The sequence below is a fragment of the Centroberyx affinis genome, unplaced genomic scaffold (assembly GCF_046629955.1).
Source record: "Centroberyx affinis isolate AG114_WGS23_722 - 3 ecotype Tasmania unplaced genomic scaffold, CSIRO-AGI_Caff_v1 ptg008925l_1, whole genome shotgun sequence".
NCBI lineage: Eukaryota > Metazoa > Chordata > Actinopteri > Beryciformes > Berycidae > Centroberyx > Centroberyx affinis.
In genome coordinates this window covers 15,276-27,500 of record NW_027284372.1, presented here as the reverse complement: position 1 = coordinate 27,500, position 12,225 = coordinate 15,276, and the positions used below count along the sequence as shown (strand labels likewise).

At 42.2% G+C, this 12,225-nt stretch overlaps 1 protein-coding gene across 1 annotated transcript; it reads left to right on the top strand.

Moving 5' to 3' along the window:
* The first annotated feature begins 1,871 nt into the window (after positions 1-1,871).
* Positions 1,872-10,817, top strand: LOC139640287 (sodium channel protein type 2 subunit alpha-like). The gene is made up of 3 exons (XM_071514472.1): positions 1,872-1,994; positions 5,105-5,248; positions 10,677-10,817. Exons 1-3 carry the CDS (start codon positions 1,872-1,874, stop codon positions 10,815-10,817), a joined length of 408 nt encoding a protein of 135 aa, XP_071370573.1.
* Positions 10,818-12,225: the final 1,408 nt, after the last annotated feature.

The window sequence follows — 12,225 nt, the reverse complement described above, 5'->3', positions numbered from 1 at the left end:
GTATATTTAAGACCATGTACTTTGTATACTTTGACTTGAGTAAAGGATTTGAAACGGTACTTCAACTTCTACCAGAGTATATTTTATCTGAGTATTTGCACTTTTACTTGAGTAGGGAATTTGTGTTCTTCTACCTCCTCTGGCCGCTAGCTTCTACAGAACAAATGTAGGAAAGCCTCTGATTGGCTGAGCTGAGACGGACAGACAGACGGACAGATGGATCAGTGAGGTCAGCAGCAGGATAAGCCTTAGTTACTGGATCACCAGCAGTAAGGAGGTCAGGGGTCAGAGGTCACAGCACCTCATTAATATTCCTGTGACCCTGAAATGATCGTATAAGACAGAAGAGCTGCGGAAAGAAATACAATCAGAGCTAAAGAGAAGAAGAAGAAGAAGAAGAAGAAGCAGCAGAGGGAGAGGAGTTAGAAGAAGTGCTTCATCAGGTGGGGTGACGCCACCTTCTTCTCTTCTTCTTCTCTTCTTCTCTTCTTCTTCTTCTTCTTCAGGACGGCGAGCGGCTGATTGCCGGCGTTAAAAAGTCAAACTGGCTATTGAATAATGAGTGAAGTCGCTCTTCAGCTGGTAATCATGTTTCAATCAGCTGCTCCGTCCACTCCAGACGCTCCGCCGGCCGCAGAGACGAGAATCAAACGCTCCTCAAGACTCAAGCATTCACAATATATTCAACATCTGACCGCTTCTATCTATCTATCTATCTATCTATCTATCTACCTATCTATCTATCTATCTACCTATCTATATAATAAGATATTTTCTATTACTTATTAACCTCTCTCTCTCTTTCTCTCTCTCTCTCATCCCTCCATCCAGCAGATAAAAGTAGTTTAGTAAAATAATCAGGTATTTTCAATGATTTATTAACTCTCTTTCTTCAGATTTACAGTATTGCCCCTCTCTCTCTCTCTCTCTCTCCCCCCACTCTCTCTCTCTCTCTCTCTGTCTCTCTCTCTCTCTCCCCCACTCTCTCTCTGCCATTGTCTCTCTCTCATCCCTCCATCCTCAAAGTAGTTTAATAAGACAATAATGGTTAATAAGATGTTTTCTCTGATGTATTAACCTTCTCGCTCTCTCTCTTTCCCCCTCTCTCTCCCTCTCTCTCCCTCTCTCTCCTCATCTATCTATCTATCTATCTATCTATCTATCTATCTATCTATCTATCTACCTATCTATATAATAAGATATTTTCTATTACTTATTAACCTCTCTTTCTCTTTCTCTCTCTCATCCCTCCATCCAGCAGATAAAAGTAGTTTAGTAAGATAATCAGATATTTTCAATGATTTATTAACTCTCTTTCTTCAGATTTACAGTATTACCCCTCTCTCTCTCTCTCTCTCCCACCACTCTCTCTCTCTCTCTCTCTCTCTCTCTCTCTCTCTCTCTACCATTGTCTCTCTCTCATCCCTCCATCCTCAAAGTAGTTTAATAAGACAATAATGGTTAATAAGATGTTTTCTCTGATGTATTAACCTTCTCTCTCTCTCTCTGTCTCTCTCTTTCCCCCTCTCTCTCCCTCTCTCTCCTCATCTATCTATCTATCTATCTATCTATCTATCTATCTATCTATCTATCTATCTATCTAATAAGATATTTTCTATTACTTATTAACCTCTCTTCTCTCTCTCTCTCTCATCCCTCCATCCTCATAGTAGTTTAATAAGACAATAATGGTTAATAAGATGTTTTCTCTGATGTAATAACCCTCTCGCTCTCTCTCTCCCTCTCTCTCTCTCTCCCTCTCTCTCTCTCTCTCTCTCTCTCTCTCTCTCTCTCTCCCTCTCTCTCACTCCCCCCCCCCCCCCCCCCAGCTGGTATACTGGGCCAGTCAGCAGCAGGATCAGGATGAGAAGATGGCTGGCTGTGTGTTTCCAGTGGGACCAGAGAGCTTTCAGCGCTTCACGCCGGACTCCCTGGCGGCCATCGAGCAGCGCATCGCCCAGGAGAGGGCCCGCCGCAACAAACACTACCAGGAGGTACACACACACACACACACACACACACACACACACACACACACACACACACACTAGGGCTCTCAATTTCACCTAAAAAATCAAATTCGACTATGAATTGACTGACTGAAATTAGTCAAATTCCATTGAAATTCAAATTAAATTTGAATGCTGAATCCAAATCTCTGTGTGATTTTTTTGATTATTTCACAAGAAATAAACAAAACTTATATAGAAAAGACAGAAAAATAAACATGATAAAGAATTTGTATAGTAGAAATAGGTTTTTTCCCATCGTATAAATCATCTTGTGACCCCCCTCCCAACATTATCTCATGAGCCCCTGGGGGGTCCCGAGCCCCAGGTTGAGAACCAGGTCTAGTAGAGAGATGTCATGAGCCGAGGCAGGAAAAGCCAGTCCAGTTCAGTTCGGTTCGGTTCGGTTCGGTTCAGTTCAGTTCAGTTCAGTTCAGTTCAGTTCAGTTCATATCATTTCTGTTCAGTTCAGTTCAGTTCAGTTCAGTTCAGTTCAGCTCAGCTCAGCTCAGCTCAGCTCAGTTCAGTTCAGTTCAGTTCAGCTCAGCTCAGTTCAGTTCAGTTCAGTTCAGATTAATTCAGTTCAGTTCAGTTCAGATCAGTTCAGATCAGTTCAGATTAATTCAGTTCAGTTCAATTCAGAATGATTCAGTTCAGTTCAGTTCAGATTAATTCAGTTCAGTTCAGTTCAGCTCAGCTCAGTTCAAGATGGATTTAAAAACACATGTTTAAAATTGGGGTTCAGTGTCTGGCTGCTCCTTTAATTGGTAACAGATTTAAAGTGGGATGCTGATGCGTATCCTTTAAACCAATTAACACATCAATCTAATATCTTGGAATTCATATAACAACAGAACAATCTCTTCACTACAAAAATCTCCATCTTAACAAGTCATTTAGTTTCTTATTGAGTCCTAAAATTGCAGTTTTCTTAAAACAAGTGAGAAAAATCTGCCAGTGAGGTTTGATAATTTCATTTGTTTCCAATGCAAGTGACTTGTTCAGATGGAGGTTTTCCACAGTGTTTAAACTCACAGTGTTTCATCCCATAACTTCAAACCATGGAAGCGAACACAGAGAGACGCAACGAATAAAACGGGTTCAGAAATTTAAAAAAAACTGGGTTGCGGTTTGGGGTTTGAAGTTGTTTTGATGTTTTGACATTCGACCGAATTTCATATACTGATATTCATTCTGACAGCCTTAACACACACACACACACACACACCACACACACACACACACACACACACACTTGTGTTATGTAAGGTGGTGTGTGTTGGATCACGTCAGGACAACTGTGCTGACAGGAATCAATGTCAGCTGATGCTTTCAGTGTTTGTTGTCGTGTGTTTCAGCTTTGAGCTTCACATGTCAATATTCACATGTGTGTAAAGATTTAAAGGATATTTACCATTTAGTGGACGCCCTGCAGTCTAATGCTGATAATAACACTGATAATGATGACTGACAATACTAATGCTACAAATAATTATTATATTATGTCATTATTATTATTATTGTACCAATAAGAAAAAAAAACTATTTAAAATTATTAAATATAATTTAAAAATAACATTTTTAACAGTCAATCAAAACCAGACATCATGAAATAAATTAAAACAAGTCAAAACAAGAAGGATGAAGATGAAAGGATAAGAACAGACGATAAAAACAATATTAATTCCCCTCTCCTCTGTGGTGATAAAGGAGTTGGATGGTCTATCTAAACATGGTGAAAGTATCAAAACTAAATCCACACAATCCATATTAGTGCAGCGAGCCTCTAAACGAGCCGTTTGGACTTCCGTAACTTTGTGGCGTCACAAAGGTTCGCTCATTATCATTTTTGTAAGAAATAATAGACTAACAAAGTGTTTTTTTCAAAGCGGTTGAGCGGTTGTCGTTGTTTATTACCGGAGAGTTTTGGAGAGCGGTCTGGCTGCAGAGCTCCGCTGTCAGGCCCGCTCCGCGCTCAGGTCTCTTCTTTGTCAGTTATTTTAAACTGCCAATACCGTCTCAAGCGAGGTATACTTGTCCCAAGCTGAAGTTCCATGAAACTCGCCATATGTTCATTTCCGGTTTTGCTGCCGAAGCGCATTCAATTTTCAAAATAAAAGCCCCGCAAGGCTGCCACAAGAAACATAGTTGTGAGTGGTGAAATCTCCCTAATTAATAATAATTTATCCAAATGTTTAGGGGGACGACGTAGACAATTTCTGAGTGCATTACTGTCTTATGATCAGTGCTAACCGGAGGTCGCGGGAGAAAACGTTATCTCTCTGTTATCTTCCTCTCAGCTGATGTTTTCCTTGGCTAAAGTCTGACTCAGTAATGTTACCTCAGTAGATATTTACACAAATTTTACACCATTGGTAAATACCATGCCTTAAAGTTTACAAATGCAAGCTTCATTCATGCACAGGCTACGCTCAAATGTTCAGGTTGCATGTACAAAACAAAATGCAAAAAAAAAAAACCCAAAACAAAACAACGCAAAATCAGCCCATTAGACACGTCATTGCAATCAAAAACATTGATTAAAGTAACCGATCTACAACAACGGCAGATTGAGCCGACAGAAAAAGAGAGTAGTGGCACCGTCCTGAGAGCGGAGGTAAAGCGCGATTAATATAACTGACGAAGAAGAAGAACGTTGGACTGAATCATTAAAATGAGAGAAGAAGAGACCTGAGCGTGGAGCGGGCCTGGCAGCGGAGGTCTGCACCCAGACCCTTTTGGAGTTTTCCCTACCTGTAGCTGCCGGGCCGCGGCGTCTCACGTTTCACTCTCGAAACGGTTAGCCAATCCAATCGGAACAGAGGGGTCGTTAATATTAATGAGCCTTAAAGACACGGCGACAGAAACGGCCTGTTCTTGGTAAGGCTCAGAGAGATGCTGGAAAATGTTTTTGGTTCATGACACCACACACACAGCTTTGAATGGACAGAAAGACACAAAATAAAACCTTTAAGCAGTGGTTTTGAATGTTTTAAAGAAGTCGGTAAACGGGCCTGTGTGTGTGTGTGTGTGTGTGTGTGTGTGTGTGTGTGTGTGTGTGTGTGTGTGTGTGTGTGTGTGTATGTGTGTGGCAGGACCTGGGCGATGTGCAGCTCCCCCGGCCCAGACTCGACCTGGAGGCTGGGAAACAGCTGCCGCGCATCTTCGGAGACATCCCATCTCATCTGGTGGGAGTTCCTCTGGAGGACATCGACCCATACTACTTCAGAGACCAGAGGGTAGGTGACCCCCCTGTGTGTGTGTGTGTGTGTGTGTGTGTGTGTGTGTGAAGGTCTTTGGGAATATCCCCTCTCGTCTGGTTGGAGGATCCCTGGAAGATAAATCGACTCTTGCCACTTTACTGAAGACCAGAGGGTAGGTGACTGTGTGTGTGTGTGTGTGTGTGTGTGTGTGTGTGTGTGTCACATCAGCCCTTACTTTAAGGACCAGAGGGTTGGTGTTTGTTGGTGTGTGTTTGTGCCTTTGGTTACATCCTCTTATCACTTTATAGACCAGAGGGTAGAAGAGAGAGAGAGAGAGAGAGAGAGAGAGAGAGAGAGAGAGAGAGAGAGAGAGAGACAGAGAGAGAGACAGAGAGGGAGAGAGAGAGAGAGAGAGAGAGAGAGGGAAAGAGAGGGTTAATACATCAGAGAAAACATCTTATTAACCATTATTAAACTACTTTGGAGGGATGAGAGAGAGACAATGGCAGAGAGAGAGTGGGAGAGATAGAGAGAGAGAGAGAGAGAGAGAGAGAGACAGAGTGTGTGTGTACATCATGTTGCAGCCTCTCTCTCCTTTTTCTCTACCTCCCTTCTCCTCTCTTTCTCCTCTGTTCTGTCTCTCTCTTTTCAAACTCTCTTCCAATTTAAAATCTATTTCTCCTCTGTTTTATTTTTGCTCTCTTTCTCTCTCTCTCTCTCTCTCTCTCTTTCTGCCTCTCTTTCTCTCTCTCTCTCTCTCTCTCTCTCTCTCTCTCTCTCTCTCTGTAGCTCAGGTGTGTTGCGTTCCTTGGGGGTTTAGGTAGAGAAGTGTTACTCAGAGTCTACAGGGGAAACACACACACACACACACACACACACACACACATACACACACACACACACACACACACACACACACTCGGACACATTTACACAGGCACATACACACTGTCTCTTCCTCTTCCTCTCTCTCTCCCTCTCTCTCTCTCTCACACACACACATACACACACACACACACACACTGTATCCAGGGAGTGTGTGTGTTTATGTGTGTGTATGTTCTCAGCGCCAGTTGGCTTGTAAGAGCGACTAGAGTTTGGGGATTTAGCTGAACACACACACACACACACACACACACACACACACACACACACACACACACACACACCGCCTCTCTGTATCTTCACACTGTGTTCACATTCATGTTCCATTAAACTCACACTCACTGCATCCACTAAACTGTCCTGCTGAAGCTCAATATGGCTTCGAGAGGCCAGATGTCATGAGTAGGGATTGGATTTCATACCAGACAAAATGATATATTAATAAACGATCTGCTTCAGTACCAACATTACTTTATCTGCACAGGAGATAAAAGTTCAAGTCAGTTTTTCTAATTTTCCCTCGTCACACACTCACTGCTCGCTGGCTTTCCAGGTCAGTTCAGTGTTATCATGCGTGACACTGCAGATAACAGTTAGGAAGATAAGCGAGAAAAAGAGTAGTAGCTTTTCATCATATTAAAGATGATTCACAGCAAAAATAATGATTTAAAAATATAAAAAATAATGTCAGAAAAACAAAAATAATTCCAATTTAATAACATCAGATTGAAAGCAGGAAGATAAAATGAGTCGTGGCAATGTAGAAACGACAAACAGAACCATAGAGAGATAAAAAATCAACAGAAAAATACAGAAGAGGATTAGGGCCACGTGAAAATTTTAGTTCTGAGTTTAAAGTCAGAATTCTGTGAAAAAAGTCAGAATTTTCTCAGAATTCTGACTTTAATCTCTGAACTCAAATAATTTTTTTATGTGGCCTCTGTTACATGTAATTCATGACAACTGGAATATTTTGTCAAATTAGAAACCAGCAGAGTCCGCTCAGTAGTTCAGAAATGGAAATGCTGATTGACTCTACTGACTCCAGTGACACCGTTGACTCTGTTGACTCTGGTGACTCCACTGACTCCACTGACTCCACTGACTCTACTGAGTCTGCTGACTCTGGTGACTCTGGTAACTCTGGTGACTCTGCTGACTCTGGTGACTCTGGTAACTCTACTGACTCTGCTGACTCTGGTAACTCTGGTGACTCTGGTAACTCTACTGACTCTGCTGACTCTGGTAACTCTGCTGACTCTGCTGACTCTGCTGACTCTGGTGACTCTGGTAACTCTGGTGACTCTGGTGACTCTGGTGACTCTGGTAACTCTGGTGACTCTGGTGACTCTGGTAACTCTGGTGACTCTGCTGACTCTGCTGAATCTGGTGACTCTGGTAACTCTACTGACTCTGCTGACTCTGGTAACTCTGGTGACTCTGGTAACTACTGACTCTGCTGACTCTGGTAACTCTGCTGACTCTGCTGACTCTGGTGACTCTGGTAACTCTGGTGACTCTGGTGACTCTGGTGACTCTGGTAACTCTGGTGACTCTGGTGACTCTGGTAACTCTGGTGACTCTGCTGACTCTGCTGAATCTGGTAACTCTGCTGACTCTGCTGACTCTGGCGACTCTGGTGACTCTGGTGACTCTGGTGACTCTGGTGACTCTACTGACTCTGGTGACTCTGGTGACTCTGGTAACTCTATTGACTCCGTTGACTCCGCTAACTCTGTTGACTCTGCTGACTCTAGTGACTCTGCTGACTCTGGTGACTCTGGTGACTCTGGTGACTCTGCTGACTCTGCTGAATCTGGTAACTCTGCTGACTCTGCTGACTCTGGCGACTCTGGTGACTCTGGTGACTCTGGTGACTCTGGTGACTCTACTGACTCTGGTGACTCTGGTAACTCTATTGACTCCGTTGACTCCGCTAACTCTGTTGACTCTGCTGACTCTAGTGACTCTGCTGACTCTGGTGACTCTGGTGACTCTGGTGACTCTGCTGACACTGCTGACTCTGCTGACTCTATTGACTCCGTTGACTCCGCTGACTCCGTTGACTGTACTGACTCTGTTGACTCTGCTGACTCTGCTGACTCTGCTGACTCTGATGACTCTGATGACTCTGTTGACTCTGATGACTATGGTGACTCTGCTGACTCTGCTGACTCTGCTGAATCTGATGACTCTGCTGACTCTAATGACTCTGATGACTCTGCTGACTCTGCTGACTTGACTCGTCCCACTCAACAGCTCAGAAACTCAATTCTACCAACTATCACAGTGTCGTTATTTTGGTGATTTTCATATTTTATCTTAAATTGGAAGATTCCCTGCTGCTCTGACCCTTTCAAAACACATTGGACAAACTAAAACATGTTTGTTAGACAAGCTAAAAATAAGGCTATGTTTATTAGCTCCTGAAAAGTTGACATTTTGGAGATACAAGTTTTTCAACCGGAAACAGTGACAGGCTGGTCAGCGGCCAGCTGACTCGCTCAAACTCATCAGGGAAATGGAATGGAATAGAATAGAATAGAATAGAATAGAATAGAATAGAATAGAATAGAATAGAATAGAAGAGACAAACCAAATCCAGCGTAACTCCACATGGTCACTGTTCCATGTCATTTAGCTGTAATCCCACAACATGAAACCAAGCAGAGGTGAACAGGACATCACAGAACTCCACAGAATAGAATAGAATAGAATAGAATAGAATAGAATAGAATAGAATAGAAGACAATAGCTTCACACAGACAGAGACAGGACCTTGCAGCCTACAGCTGATTCACTGCTGATGCTCCCTGCCTCTTCATACCTTGTAGCATTAAAGAGTAAAACAGTGGAAGGAAAAGCGCCCAAACCTGTCAGAGTCACTATGAAGAACAAAGGCAGGGCTTCCCTGCATGAAACATAATGCGGTTTAATGAAGTAACTGTCACAAGTCACAAAAGATCAATAGTGGCACATCTTCAAATAATGAACAAATATCACAGAAATTCAGGTGCAGAGGGAGCTGACTGAGCAAGAGCTTTTTTCTTGTACCTGAATTTATGTGATATTTGTTCATCATTTATTATTTGTTCATTATATGTGCCACTATTGAACTTTTCTGACTTGTGACAGTTGCTTCATTAAACTACATTACTTTCTCCCTCCCTTTGTTCTCCAGCATTAACAACTTAAAGATATTTATCAGTTTACAGTCTGCTGACAGCAGAATCTGCTAAATATGTAAAAGTAGATGGTTAACATCACAACCGGCCAGCAAAAAGTACAAAATAAACATTTCTATTTGGTTTGTCCCCTCCTCTCTGAGGCTGCTGGAGGCCAAGCTCTCTGCTCATAACATGAAACAGAACAGAGCTGAACTCAAGTAAACAGAGTTGAATAGAATGCAGTTTAACTGGAGCAGAATTGAACAGAACCAAACAGAGTTGAATAGAGTACAATTGGACTGAACAGAGTTGATCTGAACAGAGTTGAATTGAACACAGTTGAACAGAACAGAACAGAACGTACCTGAACAGAATCAAGTTGAATAGAATAGAGTTGAACAGAACAGACTAGACTAGATTAGACAAGAATAGAACAGAACAGAACAGGATCTGACAGAGCAGAGTCAGAATCTATTGTGTCTAGTTCTGTGTTGCTATGTGGGGAATCCCTTGGTAACCAGCTCTCCGTCTGTGGAGGGAGGGATGGACTGGAAAAGGCCAGGAGTCTGGATGATTCAAATCTGTGTGTGTGTGTGTGTGTGTGTGTGTGTGTGTGTGTGGGAGAGAGAGAGAGAGAGAGACAGTGTGTGGGAGGTGTCACTGCATGTTTATGGCCTTGTTCTTTAACCACGATGGATCTGATGTTATTCTCTTGTTCTCTCTCTCTCTCTCTCTCTACCTTTATCCTTCCTACCCTCTCTCTCTCTCTCTCTCTCTCTCTCTACCTTTATCCTTCCCACCCTCTCTCTCCCTCCCTCTCTCTCTCTCTCCCTCTCTCTCTCTCTCTCTCCCCTTCTCTTCCTATCTCTGTCATTGTCTTCTTCCCTCCATCCCTTTCTTCCCTGATATATTTTTATGTTTAACTTGATTTTAAATTTTGTTTAACAAAAACATTTTACACAATAAATAATTATAAAATTATAGATTTATATTTATTCATCATTTATTTGTTTATGTATTATTTATTTATTTTCTTGTCATTCCAGTTCTTCTTTTAATTTATTTTTTATTTCATTTTTGAATTATTTTTCTCTCTCCTTCAGATCTTAATTGTTTTTTTTTATTTTCTCCCACTAAAAGTTACATGTTTTCCCTTCTCTTCTTTTTCCCATCTTCCAAACCTTTATAGTTCTTTTTTTTTTACAGTTTATTTTCAAATTTTCTCTTGCTAAATATTGTTACAAATAAAACATCACAATATTATATACAATAAATGCATTTATTTTTTCTCTTTTTTTTTTTTTTTTTTTTTTTTTACATTTTTTTACTTTCTCTCTCTAAAAACTGTTACAAATAAAATGAATTATGAATAATAAATGTATTCATTTTCTCTCTCTCTGTGTTTCTTCCAGACCTTCATAGTTCTCAACAAAGGGAAGGCGATCTTCCGTTTCAGTGCCACATCCGCTCTCTACGTCTTCAGCCCCTTCCACCTCGTCAGGAGGATCTCCATCAAGATCCTGGTCCACTCATATCCTCACACACCAATATAACATGATGTAACAGTGTGGCTCTCCATCGCTGCCTGGGGGGTCAGAGGTCAGAGGTCAGAGGTCAGTGTGTTGCTCAAAGGCTCTTCAGCAGGCAGGAGTCAGTGTTTGGTCTGTGGTTGAAGGACTTTCTGTATGATGCCCGGATCTCTGATAGAAACAAAATAGACATAGGCTCTGCTGTTTATTCACCCTGAAGCCACTTCACCACTTCACTTCTTCTTCTTCTGTGTCGATGCAGTTTTCCTCTGCAGCTTCATCCTGACACGTTGGTGGTGTTGTGGGTGTGACAGTCTAGTCTCGCGAGGCCAGATCCAAATCAGACATTTTACCCAAATCTTGCTTTTGGTGTAGGAAATACCTTCCCCCTTTTTGTCTCAGTCAGTGCTTCCTGGTTGACCTGTGCTGTATTTCCATTGGCTACACAGACTGTCAGTCAGTGACACCGGTCACAGGGAGACGATGTCACCGCTAGCGCCATTATGTCAGGTTTAGACCAATCTGTGAACCCATCGTCTATCGGTCTGATCGATTAGACTCTGGGGGTGACTGCCAATATTTGGGGGTTTCCGGTGCAGCCAGCGGACATCCGGGCCAAGACTTCCTCTTCCTTCCTCCGGTCATCGTTTACAGTCCGATTAGCAACTTGAGACGAGAGAATGGAGTCGGAGTCGAGAGACGACGTCTCATATGCAGATATCTGTTTATAGAGATTAGCCCAAATGTCGTCCGGACCTAAAACACCTACAAAGAGTATCGATGTTTGTGTGTTGTGTGGAGAAACGTTCGACTTTCGCGTCTCAAGATTTTGTTTCTCTGACCCAAATTGAGAATATTTTTATTGTTAGATACCATTTTGTCCAGAATTCCAAGACTGTACTGTAGGTAAAGAGATAACAGTGAAACTATGATCAAAATAATCATTCTTCTACTCATTCTCTAATTGTGTATATTGATGAAGTTTAACACTTCATCAACTTGCTGGGGACCGCCTGGAACCCCCTCAAGGACCGCTGGTGTTCCCCGGACCCCACGTTGAGAACCACTGCTTTAAGCTGTGCTTGTTTAGTGCGTTAGCTTCTAATTTTACACTTTTTTTAGTGTTTTAGTGTTGTACTGTCTGTAACTTTTAATGCTGCTATCTTGGTCAGGTCTATTTTACTTGGTAAAAAAAAGGTTAAATAAAACAAATACTAGTCCAGACCCGGGGATGGGCGCGCCACAACTCTGTGCAGACTTGCCAAAAATGTGCATAAACAGCGTAAATTTGGGAAAATGGAAAAATCAGCTTTGTCAGTCCCTGCCTGTGCCAATGCTCAATGCCCATGTGCAGTTTCAGATTGATTGGCCGACCCATCGAGGAGCAAAACGGATGCAGACAGACAGACAGACAGACTGAGTTTTCCTCATT